Source organism: Calypte anna, chromosome 4B (assembly GCF_003957555.1).
Source record: "Calypte anna isolate BGI_N300 chromosome 4B, bCalAnn1_v1.p, whole genome shotgun sequence".
NCBI classification, from domain to species: domain Eukaryota; kingdom Metazoa; phylum Chordata; class Aves; order Apodiformes; family Trochilidae; genus Calypte; species Calypte anna.
The window spans coordinates 14,034,171-14,051,494 of record NC_044249.1 but is presented as its reverse complement, the minus strand read 5'-3'; the positions used below and the strand labels follow the sequence as shown (position 1 = coordinate 14,051,494).

General features: G+C 40.1%; 1 protein-coding gene across 1 annotated transcript in view; it reads right to left on the bottom strand.

The window, feature by feature from the left end:
• Positions 1-1,341: 1,341 nt before the first annotated feature.
• The window catches only part of CPZ (carboxypeptidase Z), a 33,919-nt gene continuing 17,936 nt past the window's right edge, over positions 1,342-17,324 (bottom strand). The window contains exons 6-11 of the mRNA XM_008501819.2: positions 16,359-16,520; positions 10,374-10,532; positions 7,608-7,743; positions 6,938-7,077; positions 3,741-3,840; positions 1,342-1,968 (exon numbers count right to left, since the gene is read on the bottom strand). Of these exons, the coding sequence (XP_008500041.1) occupies positions 1,613-1,968; positions 3,741-3,840; positions 6,938-7,077; positions 7,608-7,743; positions 10,374-10,532; positions 16,359-16,520 (1,053 nt within the window). The 3' untranslated portion in view covers positions 1,342-1,612. The remainder of the gene's footprint in view (positions 1,969-3,740; positions 3,841-6,937; positions 7,078-7,607; positions 7,744-10,373; positions 10,533-16,358; positions 16,521-17,324) is intronic.

The window sequence follows — 17,324 nt, the reverse complement described above, 5'->3', positions numbered from 1 at the left end:
CACACCTGCAGACATTCAAGCTCATGAATAACAGGCTCCTAACTTCAATCAGATTACACCTGGGAATAAGGTACTTAGGCAGAATTCATCTCTTGGGTCTTAGAAAATTATAGTATGATCTATGTGTACATGGACTAGAGAATTCATCCATTGTAGGCTTTTTAAGCCTTACCTAAGCAAAAAGTGAGCAAAAGTAGTTTTAGAAATCAAAAGGCAATCCAGGCATATAATCCATCAGCTCCTGTACCAGGTACATCAGCTCCAAACAATCACTGTGTTCGTGCACTCTGGCATTTAGATGAGGAAATATTATAAGTACATAGAGATCATGGACCAGTTCAAGCCAAAAGGAAGTCAGGGCCTTTGCATGTCGTAAAAATTAAGGATTTTTTTTTTTTTTTTTTGCATTACCCTAAAAACTTTACATCTGATATCTGAGAGAAGACTACTATTCACCTAGCTTTACCCAACTACCTTGAAAAGAAGTTCATGATTTCTTTGGTGTCTACCAAAGATGTCTAATGGCTTCTAATGGCTTCATTAACAAGTGTGTTGACTCAAAACAATGCATGATTTTAACAGCTTTAATGTAATAAGTCACATTTTAGCACCAATTCCTCATTAATTATCTCATGTATTTTTCTACATCATAGGACGTGCATTTCTAGCAGTTGAAGTATTTTCCAGTATTTTGCTGAAATAGAATCTATTTGATTAGCAGATTAAAAATGTTCAAATGATACTGACATTTAAACAACATGAAGATTGGTTATTCAGACTCCGTGGAATGCAGTTTACCTTCTGAGCCTTTTCTTGATTTGATGAACACACTCATGGTGCAAGAGATTTCAAAGGAAGACGGCTGCCAAGATTCAAGAGTTTTAATACCTATGTCTTTGAAGGATAACTTCTGAAATTTTTCTTGGGAAAACGTGTTATTATTGATATTGATCTGCCAATGAGCATTCCATTCTACTAAACATGTTACTTATTCAGATTCAAATTAATTTCCCAATTCCTAATTGCTAATCATTTTCTTCTTCTGTCCAAAATCAATGCTAATATCACATAATGGATTTTAGAAAAAATTATTGTGAGCTCTATTAGAAGAGCTAATGAAATGAATTTAGTATGTTAATTTTATGTAAAAAGAAGAAAGAAAATAGTTTTGTAATGTTTCAGAAAATTGGTTTTAGTATATAGTCATAAATGTGTTAAGACACATACAGAAATGCATTAAGGGATCAGGAATATTTTCCTGCTGGAACTTAGAACCTAATAAATAATGAATGTGATGATTAAGTGCATAGGCAAAAGTATATAGCGTTACCAAGAAAAAAACTGCAGAAAACCTGGCCTTTGAAGGGGTGTGCAGCACCATTGTTTTTAATATATAAAACCACGTGAACACACTCAGCTGTGTGTGAGGAGAAAACAAAAGCAGCAAGCAGGTTTGAATTAACATTGTGAAATGACTTTTAAACGAAACAGATTTAAATATTGCCAAGAGCAGTGTGGGTGTCTGGAGCAGGGTGGAAAGGCAGCTTGGGGGAGCAAGGTGAGCAGAGCCCCGGGATGCCCCAGGATGCCTCAGGATGCCCTGGGGTGCCCTTCAGCGCTGCTTGAGCAGCCAAAGTGGTTTGTGCAGGTCTAGAGAGCTGAAGTAAGACCACCACCAGGGCTTCTCTCTGCCTGCCTCAGCCCCACCTCCTGCCTCGGGCTGCCCATGTTGGGTGTGAGGGTCGAAAAGTTCCAGGGGGTCGTAGGGGTCGTGGGTTTCTTCCATGGAGCGTCGGAGGAGCTTGTTGGGCCAGGGCTCAAGGGGTCGGAGTACGAAGTCGACGCGGCCGGCCCGTTTCGTCCTGTTGGGAAGGGTGACCCTCTTCATCACCCGGCTGTACCCCAACGCCTGGGCGCTGACCATGTACGTCCCTGGGGGCAGGAGCCGCCAGTAGTCTCCATCAGCAGCTTAAGGAAAGGTAAAGGCAGGAGAAAATGGAGTTAATTTTCAGCCCTGCAGTTTTCATAGGGACATCCTTACACTCACGGGTGTTTCAGGTGTAGGTTTCAAAAGGATCTCGGCTTTTGAGTCAGATTTGGAAAAAAAAAAAAAGTTCAGGTGCAAACTCAAACGGAGTTTTGCAAACTCGAATGGAGATTTGTTCAGATGCAAACTAGAGAGACTCCACCTGTGAAAATCTGGCATTTGGGAGCTAATGGAGTAAAATCCACATGCAAAATAACTGCTGTGCCTGTAGCACAGGGGGGAGCAGCTTTCCTTCATGCTGCTTTCCCAGGGGTACAAGGAATAACTTAGAAGAAATTAAATTATTTTAAAACTACATGAAAATTAGGAAAGTGATAGCAGAATTCAAACTGCAATGTACTTATACCGTGTCTAAAGAGCTAAGAAATCCCCCCTTTTATTATATTACATTCCATCACTTTGCAGGCAGTATAGCTCCTTAAGACTACAGAGTCAGAACTGCAGATGGTATAAATTGCCATTAGTGTAAAATGGGGGAAAATTTCCTCCAGCTGAAGATTAGAGACTGCAGGCAAAAGCAGGGAGTTTTAAAACAGAGTATTGATTTTTCATTTCATATTTCCTTTATTTTGAATGGTAAATTTCTTATCAGTTTACGTTTAATTAATGTGACTTTCTCATGGAACTTAGTCTTTTTTTGACACTGAAATTAAGACATTCATATGACATCCTTAGCCACACCTAACTCAAGAAGAAATACTCCTTTTTCCTTTGATGAAAACACATTTTTCATTACATTCTTAATTCTTTAAAGGTCCACTGAAAGTTATTGTCTGGGAAGGAGCTTCAAAGAGACCCTAATTCCTGCCAGAGTCTCCCACCAGCCTCAAGAATCTGTATCATCTCCACTATTGTATCCCCTCTAATGTTAGGGTTTTTTGAAAGCTGGAAAGCATCCACTACATTATAAACCATTCTGGCTTTCTGAATTGATTCTACAACTATCATTAGAGCAAAGTGTAACCATTCATGTCTTCTGTTTTGCACTCCTACCCTGTTCTCACTGAAATCAATAATAAAATGAGAGCATTGATTTCAGTGAGAGCCTAAAAGCTCAGAACTTTATGACTGTGAAAATTAACAGTTGCCTGTGCCTCACTATGTATTTACCAGCTGGCGACAAATATGAAGTGAGCATAATTCAGCATTCTAGTATTTTGCAGTTAATTATTGCAGTTAATTATTGCCCCAAAATTGCATGTATTTATGCTTTTCCACATGAGCAAAATAGGTTGCCTGCTATTCAATGAGTGCAGTTATCCCTGTTGCTAAAATCAGTGTGAACACCTACACCTCTTGCTTACAATATTTCAAGTATCAGGGCCCTCCATTCCACATGCAGAGTTACAAGACAAAATTCTCTCTGTCCCGCAGCAGGACAACTTCCAGAATCCTCTAAACATGAAACATCAAGGTGGATTTCTAAATCTTATTGAAGATGCACATGCTTTGGTGGACAGCTGGCAACTTCGGGTGGAAGTTTTAACAGCAAGGACTCTGTCATCCCAGAGGCATGGCAGACTCAACAGCCAGTTTGACAGGCCTTTTCTTTTGATATTCTACAAAAAAACCACACAGCTGAGCCATAAGTTCTCCACTAAGGTGCCATTTCTATCAAATGCAAGACTTTTGCAGATCAAGTTCTCAGTGCCATCATCCTTCCCCAGCAAAAAGCTTCAACTGAAAATGTTACCTGTGGTGACATCGTGCTGGATGCCCCTGACTGAAATACGAGCATTTTTAATTGGGTTTCCAAACTTATCAGACACAATTCCTTTTATCCCCTGGTGAACCTGGAAAAACAAAGCAAATTTAGATGAGAATAATTTATTACAGTATCACCTCTTCACCTTCTACAAGGAAATCCCTACAGAGAGGAAACAACCTGTGGGAGGTTGGACCCATCATAGGGGCTCTTGGATGCTAATACCCCTTCAGATCACATCCTCATCGCATTTTGAGAGATTTTTTTTGAGGGAAAGGAAGCAAGGGAGGCTTGGTATGTGGCTCTGCATTAAGCATCCCTTTCCTGCACAGACCTCTGACATCTCTTGATCTAACCACAGTGATTAAAGACTGTTTCTGAACATCACAAAGAAATGAAAAGTTAAGGCTTTAAAAAACACTCTGAATGCATTGCTGGTGCTATGAGTGAAGCTAATTCAGCATGAAGCAATGGTCCTTTAATCTATTCAAAGTGCAACACTAAAAGACGTGTGAAATAAATCAGAATCAAACAAAATTATTAGGTGTCAGACAGCACCACTTAGCAAACAATGTACTGCCATCCTGGCAGTAGAATCAATTAATGTGGGTTGTATAAAGAAAGCAGGTCTTTAACATTAGTTGAAATATATAGCTTTCATTTGATTTCACTGCATCTAGAGATAAAAAACGAAATCTGAACAAATGTCCTGTGATAGACACAGTTACAGAAGTAGGGCAGAAGAATAAAATAAGATTGCTACTTCTATATCAGTATTATTTAATGTAGAACTTTAACACAATATTTGTTAATTCTCAAATACACTGATGCAATTAATCAATAGATAATATTTAATAAGATTACTAATTATTATTATTCTTTGGCATTATCAATAGAAGGAATTCTCTAGCTACTTGGGACTCATCGTCACCTTGCTGCCTACACTTCACTATGTGTCAGAATGCCATGACAGCAGTGTGTATGATATCCTTTTCCCCTTCTCTACAAACACAGAACCCAGCTGCTTGATGAGAAACATGGTTGGTGACAAACCAAAGTGTAGTGTGAATTCTGACATAGAAGGAGGTGCACAAACAACTAACTGTACTTGAAGTTCAACGGAACAAAACAAGAAAAAAACCCAAGTATTTAAACACTGAATTTCTTAATCTTCATTTTTTTGCAACATTCTGAAGTCAAAACATTTTCTACTGGAAAATTTATCTGACCTTTTTAAATGAAAAGTTATTCCATTTTGATTTTTCCCTTGAACTGCTATGATCAACTTGAGCCATTCTTTCCTCTCCCCACACCTTTTTTTCTCTAGTTCCCATTTTTCCTCCTCATTATTCTTTGCCAAAAAAAAAACCAAAAAAAAACCCCCAGAACAAAGCATCAAAACAATGGAAAACTGTGTCTGATTTTTGTTGGAATATAGAGATGTTTAAAAATAAACATGAAAATATCCAACTTTATGGTAATTCTTAATATGAAGCAGGAAAAAAAAGTCTAGTCTAGTGAAAATAGTTTTTTACTTAAGGTGAGACTATGTTGTCACTGCTTCTGCTAATTACCCATTCACTACTGATTGAAGCTATTTATTGGAGGGTTTAGGAGTAACAGTATAAGGACTTGAAAACCATCCCTTACAAACTATTATGATGAAGCACTGCAATTTGCTTTTCAGCATAGTCTTGAGGATTTGTCATATGGATAGAAGGTAAATAGGGTCAAAAGTGTCATCTCAGGCTCAAATTTAATTTACCATGTAGACATATTCAAGTACTATGATCTCATCCAACTTCAATAATAATTTTGCAATTACAAGATGACAGGATCAAAATGACAAAATTGAAAGTTCTTTAACAAAGTTTGTTTTGCTTTAGTAAATGTAATATGTTTGGGTTTGCCTCAAGTCTGTGCAACATACATTTGGAAGAGTGTTTCTACATTTGGAAGTGGTTTTCATACCACTTGTGATGTGGAGATCAGCATTTATGAAAATGAATTCTACTTCTCTGTCAGTCAAGTAGATTTGTACACACACCAAACAGCCTGGTATATATCAGAATAAGAGAAGTTTGAATTGGTTATGGCAGACTTAATCCTTATCAGGAGTAATTCAGTCATCCTTATCTACAAAGTTGCTTTGCTTGCTGCCCTGCATTTACTCAAAAGCTTTTCCAGCACAGACTTCTACAGTGTCTCACACTATAAAAATCTTTACATCTTGAAGACTTCAAGTGCAATATATATGGATTCAACCCAGCTCCATTTGGATTCACTAAAACTCATTTTCATCAGACAGCTGTAAAATGAAATGAGTTTGGTGGTCTGTACTGTAGACTTTATTGAATGATAATACTTACCACAAGTAGCAAGGGGTTGCTTAGAAAAGCCATAAAAACACTCCTAACAATTTTAAATTACTGCATGCTCTATCAAAATAAGGCATGACACAAAGCTAATCTACTAATGGCTAAGAGAAAGATGAGCAAATTCTGTTTCTGTGCTCACTTACTTATTGTCAGTGAGGTATTTGTTTTTGCTGAGCTTAAATTTATTATTAAAAATGACTTCTAAATGGCTTGGTTTAAAGCTCAAAGACTTCAGAGTTGTTCCTTTAAAAGATCAGGCTTCAGACCTTCTTAACTACTTTCATCGAGAAATTAAGCTGGAAAATGCAAAAAAGGCATGTCTAGCAAGATACTTAGAACCTCTGAGTTTCAGCCAAGCTGAGTTTCAGCTGCTGTTCTGTAGGGTTTGGACCACAATCATGGAATATGGAAAGCAGACAGTTCCAAGAAGCTCTCTGGAAAGTAAATCCTGTTAGTTTATTTTTAAGAGAAAAATTGATTCCTATTTTTCTGAATATGTTGGTTTTCTCTTGCATTAAAATTTGGATGGTTGATTTATAATGGTGCACACAGTATTTACAGAAAATTCCTTTTTTCACTGTTTTGAAGACTTTACAGTCAGTCTCCAATACACCTGCCAGATCAGCAAAATATTATCTGTGTATCCTACCAGACAAACTGAGGCACTGGGATCCCAAGTGAAAGGTGATGATTGAATTGGTGCTATCTTGCTGACAACTAACTAAGGAAACAGTAAAGAAGTGAATATTGACACAAAATGAAGAAGAAAAACCATAAGCACAAAGGTCTATAAAAGCAGAGCTGTACCATTTCCATGTAATTCAGAAGAGCATCTCTGTTTTCATGCCAGATTGTAAACAGTTCTTCCTCCAGAGGAAACTTTTCACATCCTACCTCCACAGTAACTTCAAAGCAATTTGTGTGAAGATAATTAAAGTCTGCCATGCCTAAAGGTTTAAAAACAAAAAGGAGAGAACATGACAAAGCTGTTTAACCCTTAACTGGAGCTTTGCTGCTTCATGTCAGCTGGATGCAATCCCTGTGCATGTGGATATGCATATAGTAAAGAGTGTAAATGGCCAATATTTAAAAAATGTTCAACAAATTCCAAATTCTACAACTCATTTCAACCATAATTAACTAATGACAATGACACCCCTTGCAGGCAAAAAAACCCCCATAATTTTAAATTACACATCACCTGACCAAGAAGTAGCAATAAAGAGATAAGGATTGGTTAATCATGGTAACTGGATAAACAGCCTGTATCAAAGGTGATTGTTAAGGGTCAGCAGCAAAGAAATGACCTTTGGCCATTAGTATGTTCAAAACTGTTTCTGTACAAAAGACACTGGATATAGTTTTCAGAAGAAAAACTATACAGAAATGGATAAAATTATTTCTTTCAAACCTCTGTGTCTCACAAAGGTCAAATAGAGGTTTTACCTCTCTTGATAGAATGACAAAATGGTTTTACCTCCAGTGAAGCTGTACCACTCAGCACCATTTATAATACCTCCACGTTTTACAAAATTTCCACCACAACGAAGTTCAGATTTGTCTGAGATGACTGGATGTGCATCTGCATAGGCTTTAGCCAGCATTTTAAACATCTGTAACAAAAGGGTTTGAAATTAATTTATTTCTACAGACTGTAAATGTTGTTTCTCCTAGTAACTATTGCTGTCCCAAGCCACCAGTGTCCTCAGGGCTGATGGAGGGAATGTGCCTCCATGCAAGGATATTTAGCCAGGAAGCTTCCACTTGTTTTCTCCTACAAGGTCCTTCTCTGGAAACCAATACATTTATCCAGAGATAATACTAAATACCTGTGAATTTTGTGATACTTGACTTCAACCTGTCACCCAGGGCAGGAGTAGAGGGCTTTTTCTGCTGTACAAGTCCCAGGTTTTAAAGATGAATGTTTTTGTGGTTAATGTTTTAGCTCTTGCTATTTTTACACAATCAAAACCACCTACATCAGCATCATCCCAACCAGACTGCATTGGCAGTCTGCATTGGCAGTCTGCATTGGCTGCAGCAGTATAAAACAGACAGTGTCAGTTTGCTTTGCACCTATCACTCACACAGGACAACCTGCCAGTTTGATCTGCATGACAGTTTCTTCTTTGTGGGACAGAAACCATTCCTAAAAAGTAAAGGATAGGATGTGGCAATGGAGAATGTCACCACTGATTTCCTAAGCGTTGATGCTGATGAAGAGCAGAAAAGTCACAACGAAGAAAGGAAAAGTGACAAGTACACGGAGTAAAGATAGAAGAAATGGCAGTAATCTGCAGTTTTCTCCAATGTTTACTCCAAAATTGTACAGAAATCCCCCACCTCCTTTCTGTTATGAGGATGTGAGTCTAAGGAAATGGTCCAGTTTTGAGTCCTAGCAGGTACCAGCCCAGGTTGCAATGCAGGTTAAAGAGCCTTGAAATCTGCAGTATTTTGAGTCCTTGTGCTACCACACACACCATGGGGGAGATGGCAGCACCCAGAAACATTTTCAAACAGCACAATTTGGTTTGAATGTACTTGTAGAATTTGACTTTTTAATCTCTAGCCTTTATCTGCACTGCAGCATTTCACCCTGGGGTGCAGGGTGAAACTTGCCTTCTTTCCCCTCGCACGGCAAATTCAACAGGTTAGCAGTCAGAACAAATTTTATGGCTAATGTATGGCAGCTAAAAGAGGATGCTGTATTTCAGGATGCAGGTATCCTGGCAGCAGAAGCTGACGATGACAATACTTAAATGCAGGTCACTTCACAGGTACAGGCTTTATAACATTCTGGGCAAAAATTAAGGAGATACTGACAGTGTTGTTAAGTATCCTGTGCCCATTTGAAAATTTGTTTTTAACTGAGAACACCCCCAGCCTTCCCCTGTATGATTGTAGTGATCTTCCTCAGCTTTGCAGCCACTGACTGTGCAGCAGCCACCAGTGTGAGGTCCTGGGGCAAACCAGGGATGCTATCAGGGCTTGCCAAGATGCGCACTGCATTGGGATGGAGCATTTTGTCTGTGTAACTGTGATGTTTTTCCCAAAACTCCCCTGACTGGGGATGAGGGAGGGACTGCTGCCCCTCCACCCCTCAGGTGAACTGCTTGGTAAGGCACACATGCCCATATTCCTTCACCGTCTACACACAAAGCAGGATATCCCTAGCCCAGATGATGGGATATAAGAGCCCAAGTTTAGGATTTCCCTTAGTCCTCACCAAGAGCTTCTGTAGCTTTCAATACCATCCACCAGACATTTCTTTCATGGGCTTTTTACTGTGTCTGGGCAGTGTCTGGGCTGTGTCTGGGCTATTTCCCTGCTAAATTATTTCCACATAGGTACAGTCAGTAAATACTGTACAACTCAGAAAAAAATTATTTATATAGAAAGTGTTTAATAGTCATAAATATTTAATAGGTGGTGGTAAGAGCTGCCACTTTAGAAGAAGTCAGCCCATAGGGACCCTCAAAGATGCTTCAACTGAAATACCAACTATTTTCAACTACTGTTCATTATATAATGAACAGTAAGAGATCTTCTTAAGAGATCACAGGCAATTTTAACACACCCTAGAAGGCTGAAAAATTAGCTGTTCTCCTAATGGGCTTGTTAGCAACGAATACTAGATTGAGGAAACCAAAGGGAAATAAGAAAGATGGCAAAAAATTTCACAGAAGATTTACAGTGATTCCCAATTGTGGAACTTTCCAGGGACAGAGAATGAAAAACCATTCCTGTTCATTTGACCTGGAATAAATGTAACAAGGCTGCCACCATATGGCAGCCAGACTTTTTTTTTTTCTCCCCCTACATATTTTAACAGGAAATAATACTGCTGGTCAGGCTTGTTCCTTTTCTTCTGGAAATCAGTGGTTAAAATATCATAGCCTTCAACATTTAAGTAGTAAAAGCCTGGATTTTCCTAACCTGGACCTTGTCAAATCATGTTTGGCCTCACAAAACATTGGTAAATATTTACAGGTCAAGCTGATACTGAGTGAAAGACCCTATATTTTAAAGCCCATTATTTTTTATAAATCATATTATAAATATGTGTATATACATGCATTATATAAAAACATTATTTATTACATATTGAATACATACATGTACACATATACATACCTGCATACATTCTAAATAAATTTAAATTTATTTAAATAAAAGAAAAAGCTTCCATAGCTCCACATGTGGAAACTATACTGATATGCTCATCCTGCAAACCCAATGTTACCTTCTCATCAGGTGTGGGGGAGAACATTTTTTCTTCCATAGGATGCCTTGAATAATCATAAGGATAGGTGACAACCAGTTCACCCCCATGGAGGCTGGCAGAGAGCACAAACGGGATTGACCTCAACCACTTCATGACTGCTTTTGTCTCAGGGGCCACCTGAAATCCAGAAATAAAAAAAATCTATGAGTAGTCATGCAGCTCAGAAGGGATTTGATCCTGGGCCAGCGAAGAAGGGAATGTGTCAGTCAGGAGAACCATGAGGCTTCTGGGCTCTTCTTTCCCAAAAGCTAATGGAGGAAGAGTGCCAGTTTTCTCCAGGGAATAGATGAGACACTCTGTTCACTGTAAAGGGAAAAACAAAAACAAAAACAAAACCAAAAACAAACAAAAAGCAAAACAAACAAAAAGCAAAACAAACAAACAAAAAACCCTACAAAAAACCAATTAAAAAACCAGAGGAATCAAATTTTATTACACTGACATTTTCACCAGTTCAATGTGATGATGGCAGCAATTTAGATTTGGAAAATCCTGATGTTGTGGCACTGTTTGCAAACTCCTTGTTTAATTTCATTTCTGAGTCTGGATTGACTTTGGATGGATAAGAGGGAATGCAGGGATCAATTTGTGACTCTCAGCACTTGCTGGAACCACACCCTTTCGTTTTCTATCCTTTGGTCCAGGTTCATCAGCAAATAAATGAAAACTAATGCATACAAAGGGCAGCAGTGACTGCAGTTTACCTGCTGTGGACTGCAGGTTAAGTCCCAAAATTTGTCTCTCTGACATTCCATGCTTAGCAACAGCTGCTAAGGGAGTGGGACGGGATTCCCAGGGATGCTCAGACGCCCGCCCACCGCTCCCGGCATGGAGGCGGCTCCTGCACCGCCGCCTTACAAGGAGCGATTTCCCGGAGCTGCTCCAGTGTGAGTTCATTCCTCGGGTAACAGTGTCACCTGGTGGACGGTCCCTGCAAGCCCAGACACCCGCCAGGGACCTGGAGAGGGGGAGGCTCCGTTCCTTGAGGAGTTTCCATGGGAAGCGTGAGTGATGGCAGAGACTGCTATCCCGAACTCCGCCTTGCAAAGCTGAGGAACGCGGATTTTTAAAAAACGATCAAGATCTGTTCTGACAGACTCTGTCCAGAGTCTGGGGTTAGTACAGGGCTACTAACATTGTGCATCACTCTTTGCTTTGTGTCCATCAGCTGTTAGAAAATCAGGCAGCCAGGATCCCCAAATAGCTGACAACTACTAACAGTGAATCAAGTCAGCAATAGGCAGGGAAAAAACCCACAAAACAAACACCAAACAAACCAAAACATCTACAGACCTATACATTAGGGTTGCAGTAATAGTAATTCCTGTTTTATTTGGATCAGTCCCTATTCTTCTATGGGTAAATCACAGCTTTGGGGATGCAGGAGGTAGCACAAACTTGGTCATGGAGCAGACAAAAGCACTATGAAGCAAAGATGCCCCTTGGATGTTTCACAACTCTCAGCAATGAGGGAGAAGGCAAAGAGTTTCAGGAAAAAAGTAATGTGTAAATAAAATTTTACCTGCAATGATTTAAGAAGGTTCAACTACAGAATCATAGAAATGCTTTTGTTGGAAAAGACCTTCTATATCATCCAGTCCAACTGTTATCCCAGCACTGATAAATTCACCACTAAACACCTCTACAGGCTTTTTAAATCCCTCCAGTGATGGTGACTCTACCACTTCCCTGGGTACCCTGTTCCAGTGTCTGGCAACCCTTTCAGAGAAGAATTTTTACCTAGTAGCCAACCTAAACCTCCCCTGGTACAATTTGAGGCTATTTCACCTTGTAGTATAGCTTGATACTTGGGAGGCCAACACCCACCTTTCTGGGGTGCCTTTCAGGTAGCTGTAGAAAGTTCTAAGGTCTCCCCTCAGACTTCTTTTCTTCAGATTGTACAACCCCAGTTTCCTCAGATACCACTTTTAAGAATTGTTCTTAAGCTTTGTTGCTCTTCTCTGGACTCTTCAGCACCCCAGTGTTGTTCTTGTAGTGAGGGCCCCAACACTTAACACAGGGTTTGGCGTGGGACCTCACCGTTGCCAAGTATAGGGGCACAATCACAGAGCCTGCCCAACATCAGAATCAGCCCTGCTTTCAAACAGCAGTCGTAGGCTTCAGTAAGAAGATTTTTAAGATGCTTTTGCAATTCAGTGGGCAAGGGTGAAATGCACAGTTTTACTTAGAGAACTCCTAAATTTAGTTCAAACTTGCTCACCAGGTACCTGCACAAGACATGAGACCTGGCTGTCACAGAACCAATGTCTTACTGAAGTGAATGTTCTGGAAAATCAGGAGTTTCAGTGACACTATTTTTACCCTAATAGCATTTCAGTGACATCATGTACAGTGATTAAGGCTTTGAAATGTGCACATCCTGGTTCAGCTCCACTGGATGATCTCAGGTGCTATCTGTGTCACACTGGCCTCTGACTATTCATAGTCTTTTACTTTAATGCAGACTGTGTGGGTTTTGATTTCTTTTTCATCAGGACTTTTGCTTTTTAGTCAAAGGAGATCAATTTTAAAGTATCCATCTCTCAAGAACAATTTAGGGCACTATTAGAAAACAGCTAAACTATTTCTGCATAAGCACAGGGAATAACCACTACCCTTTTTAAACCTGAATCTCATTCCTCTTGATTACACTGCAATTAGTCACTGTCTCCATGACTTTAAAAGATTCCTTTTTTTTTTTTTTTTTTTCCCCTTTTAAGAGCAACCAGACTCATTTTCCTGAAGGCTATGCCAGCCTCCACTGGCACAGACTTCCAAATTCTGTTTGAATCAAGCCAATTTAATTGACTTCATTTCAGATGAAGCCTGAAGTCTCTCAGTCTGAGCCCTCAGACCACTTATTACAAAAAACACAGTGTACAGCAAGGGTCACAGGGAGGCAAGAGCTCTCCTGAGTTTATGGCATTGGCTGGGAGCCCACTTTCCATTTTCTGATCTTTATACAATGCTCTGCAATACTCAGATAATTACTTTAATAAGGCAGGTAATAAACACTAATAAGTAAATGAAAGCTGAGAGGCTGGTGTTGAAACATCCAATCTAATGCTTTTACATGCACAAAGCCAACTGCTGTAAGAGCCATGAGTTCATCTGCCTGACAAAATGGGAGCTCATTATGGGAGAGCTGCTTTGGCTTTCCTGGGATACCACCAGCAGAGGAGAGGGACCCGAGGCTGTGGGAATGCTTACTGACAGGTTTCTGAACCATGTGAAACTGCAGTCATCAAGGAGATTTTGTGGTGCCATCCCCGTCACTGGCAAATTCATTCCCTCATTTGTTCTGCCCAGCACACCAATTTGGAGATACTTTGGGTGTTGTTTAGCTCAGGACCCATTTCAGGGTCAGGAGAGCATTGAGAATTTCCCTGAGGTTGGGTGCTGTGAGGAATGAAATGTTGCACCATTACCTTATTTCAATCTCTACTTCAAAAATATGAAAAGATTTTCAGAAGGGATGTATTTATACCCCAGGGTCTGCACTTGCTGAGGCAGAACTCAGAGGATGGTTGCATGCTGAGGCTTCTGGACCCCTTGCACGTGGTGACAGACACCCCAAGGTGACTTTCAGGGTCTATCTGGGGCAAAGCTGGCCACAGCAGTGGGGGAACTGTGGGAGAAATGTCAGGTACTTTCCATCCAGTCCTCTATAAACTGCTATGATGTTGCACAGCACCTAAAAACGTTAAATGCATGGTTGTAAAAATCACTTCTGCCAGTGACTATCAACTACTGACCATCCCAAAGACCATCAGGAGGACCAGAAAAGAAGCAGAACTTGGAGGAGAGAGCAGGGAAGTTCGAACCAGTAAGTCTGGAGAGTTCCATGCTGGTCCATACAGCATGGGACAAGCTCACAGCTTTCCTGGACACCTTCAGAGAAAACCAAAAGTGTTTTCAATGACTTTTTTAGGCATGCCACACACTCCTGTAGTCCATCTGCATGTAACTCAGGGGATGATACAGCCCATCAAAGAGCTCTCAAGCTGGGCTGGCAACCTTGCTGCTTACTCTGCAAAGGGCCATGCAAAGAAATGACTCTGTCTGGTGAGATGTTACAGACACAATTTCACTGAGCCACCATAACTTTATGGCCAGGCTGGTGGCAGTGCTTGGTTGCTGAGCTTCACAACCTAGGCAAGGACTGAAGTCAGTGGATGCAAGTTCATTTTCTGAAGACAGGGAGCAAATCCTTGTAAGCAAGTGCTCCAGGAAAGCACATGCATTGAGGTGGGCGAAAAATCCTGGCAGATAACAGACCTGCAATTGTATGGAGTGGCCAACCTTGACCAGGTTGAGTGTAAGACAAAGCTTGCTTTCAAATCAGGAACCCAGTGAGAAGCTGTGACCATGAGAGATTGGCTCTGCAAGAGGGTCTGAAATAGCCCAGTGACTACCAGTAAGCCAGAAACATAAAAATACATATTTGCAGAGACTGTTTTTTCTATCTATTTTTGATATAGCATGTTTTTCTGAGTAAACATTATTTTATGTTACAAAATCTGGCAGGTTCCTGACTAACTGTATAAATATGGATTGTCCTGTGGGAACAATTTACAGATATTCAATGGAAGGGAGCTGTGTTCAGGGATAGCTACAGGTGTACACCCTGTGATATCTTAGGTGTACAGCCATGAAAACTACTATGAACAAATGAGGTGAACCAAAACTAATATATCTTCAGCCTTTGCTTCTAAGATCCCTTTATTGTCCAGCTCAGTCCCATCTGAGGCTCTGAACCCTACCTGCATTTCCCAGCTCACTGTTATCTCTCATTATTCAGTCAAAAAGTTGGAAACTATTAAGCCTGTGACCTATGCTCATGTAGAAACCTTGTGATATTTGCTGGGATCTGTATGATTATATGCATAAAACAGAATAAACTTCTTGAGATTAGTAATGATGAACATCAGTGGCCTAATATATGTGTATTACTCAGCTTTTCACATCCTGGCATCTTCATATGCACATTCTGCTGAGAAAATGAGATGCTTTATCCAGATTTTACTATTTTGAAATGGGGTACAAAAACACAGGAGCAGCATGAGAGCAAATCCCATGCTTTTGGGGTTTAGGTGTGGCCTTGTATGAGCTCACCTGAAGCAGAGCAGTTTACTGAAGTAAGGTCTCTCAAATCTTCTGCTAACCAGATGCTGAAACAATCCTGTCCCAAACTATCTGAGGCTGTGTGCTAGCAATTAAAATTGAATTAGAGGAAAATGAGTTTAAAGCAGAACAAAAGTGGAGCTCTCAAGACCAGAACTACTGATTTGGCTTTCTGTATTTTTTTTCTTTTAAGGGAAATTAAGATCTCATGTGAGCTGCCAGCATCAGGGGCTGACAGACTGCCAGAAACGCATGGACAGAGTTTTGCCTTCCTGGACACTACAACACAAAACTTAGTGATGATGAGTGCAACACTCCCTTCTAGTATCACTGCTGCCTCAGAGGCTGTTTCCATTACTCTAGCTTTTTACTCTCATTTATAAGCATCTTTTTTTTTGTGGAAAGCTGATGACACACAACTTCACATGAAGCCTTTATATGTCTTCCAAGGAAAAACCCACTCTTCCATCAAACCTGTGCAGAGCTTAGTGCAATAAGAGCAAGTCCATAAAGTCTTTCAGCATCCTACCAGAGTTTAAATCACTAATGATGAATCATTACACACTTGTCACCCCTCCTAGAAGTATTTCTTCTTAATCTAAAATCCAAATTATCCACAAATTTTCCCAGTGATTTGTGACACCTGCCTCTTTGGCCAGACCTGCACCAGGATTTTTCATGCTAATTCTGAGCAGGTTCAGTTTATTCCTACTTATAAAACCTGATCACCAGAGAGTAACTCCAGGCCAAGCAATCTCAGATTCTTAATTCCTGAATTGCACTGTAGTATAAGTGATTTATAAAATCTGTAATTCATACCTTACCCCACCAGTAGGACTGTGGAATGGGGATGTGGTCTAGGCGGGCCCCACGTATCCCAGCTCTTCTGTAAGCCTCAGATGTCAAATCAGGGAAATTTCTGTTCAGGTCCAAGTTCTGAGATGTCTGTCGTCCGATGACCCATCCATTGTAGCCAGCTCCCTAAAGTGTAACACAGAAACCACACTCATATTAACTTGCTCTCTGAAAATACCACTTTGTGGGAAGGTTGAAAATGCCATTTTAATCAAGAAGTAAACTGAAAATGTCTATATTGTTAAAACCCCACACTTGTTAATCATTTTTTATCCACATGGTCCCTAACACAGGAACCAGCATGCAGGGAGCATTTCACTCACCAGTGATGTGACTCATGAGAAGAACACAGGAGGTTCTTAACTGGGCACAGAGCAGCATGCAGAGTGGGTTAGAAGGGAAAAAGAAAATACAGCTGAAGCTTCAAGGCAAGAATGAAACTCCCCAGACTCATACAACAGACAGAGCTCACCACATGAGACACACAGAAGAAGAAACGTCCTATTTTCATGCTATTAAAAATGGTGCTGGTGATAAAAGTGAGGTGAAAAGATGAATGTCAGGCAACATATAATTTTCACAGATTTTGTTTTCACACATCTCCTTCAGACATCAGCTGATTATGAAAGCTGCCACTCATTACTAAAGCATGATAGAACAGAAAATATTCACATTTCATTATACCTGCTCTTCAACAAGATGAAGAGCAGTTGAAGTACTAAACTACATTCCCTTATCAAATAACATAAGTTGTTAAAGTGAGTCAGTGGGCATTTTATTCTACAACTGGTAGTAGAGAGTGGTAAGTGTGTGAAAAAGTAACACAGTCATTTCCATGTCATCGCATGCAGGCAGCAAAAATTATAAACAAGATTCTCATTTCCTCAGCTCTGTTCACATCATCTTTGGAAAGCAACTTACCAGCAAACC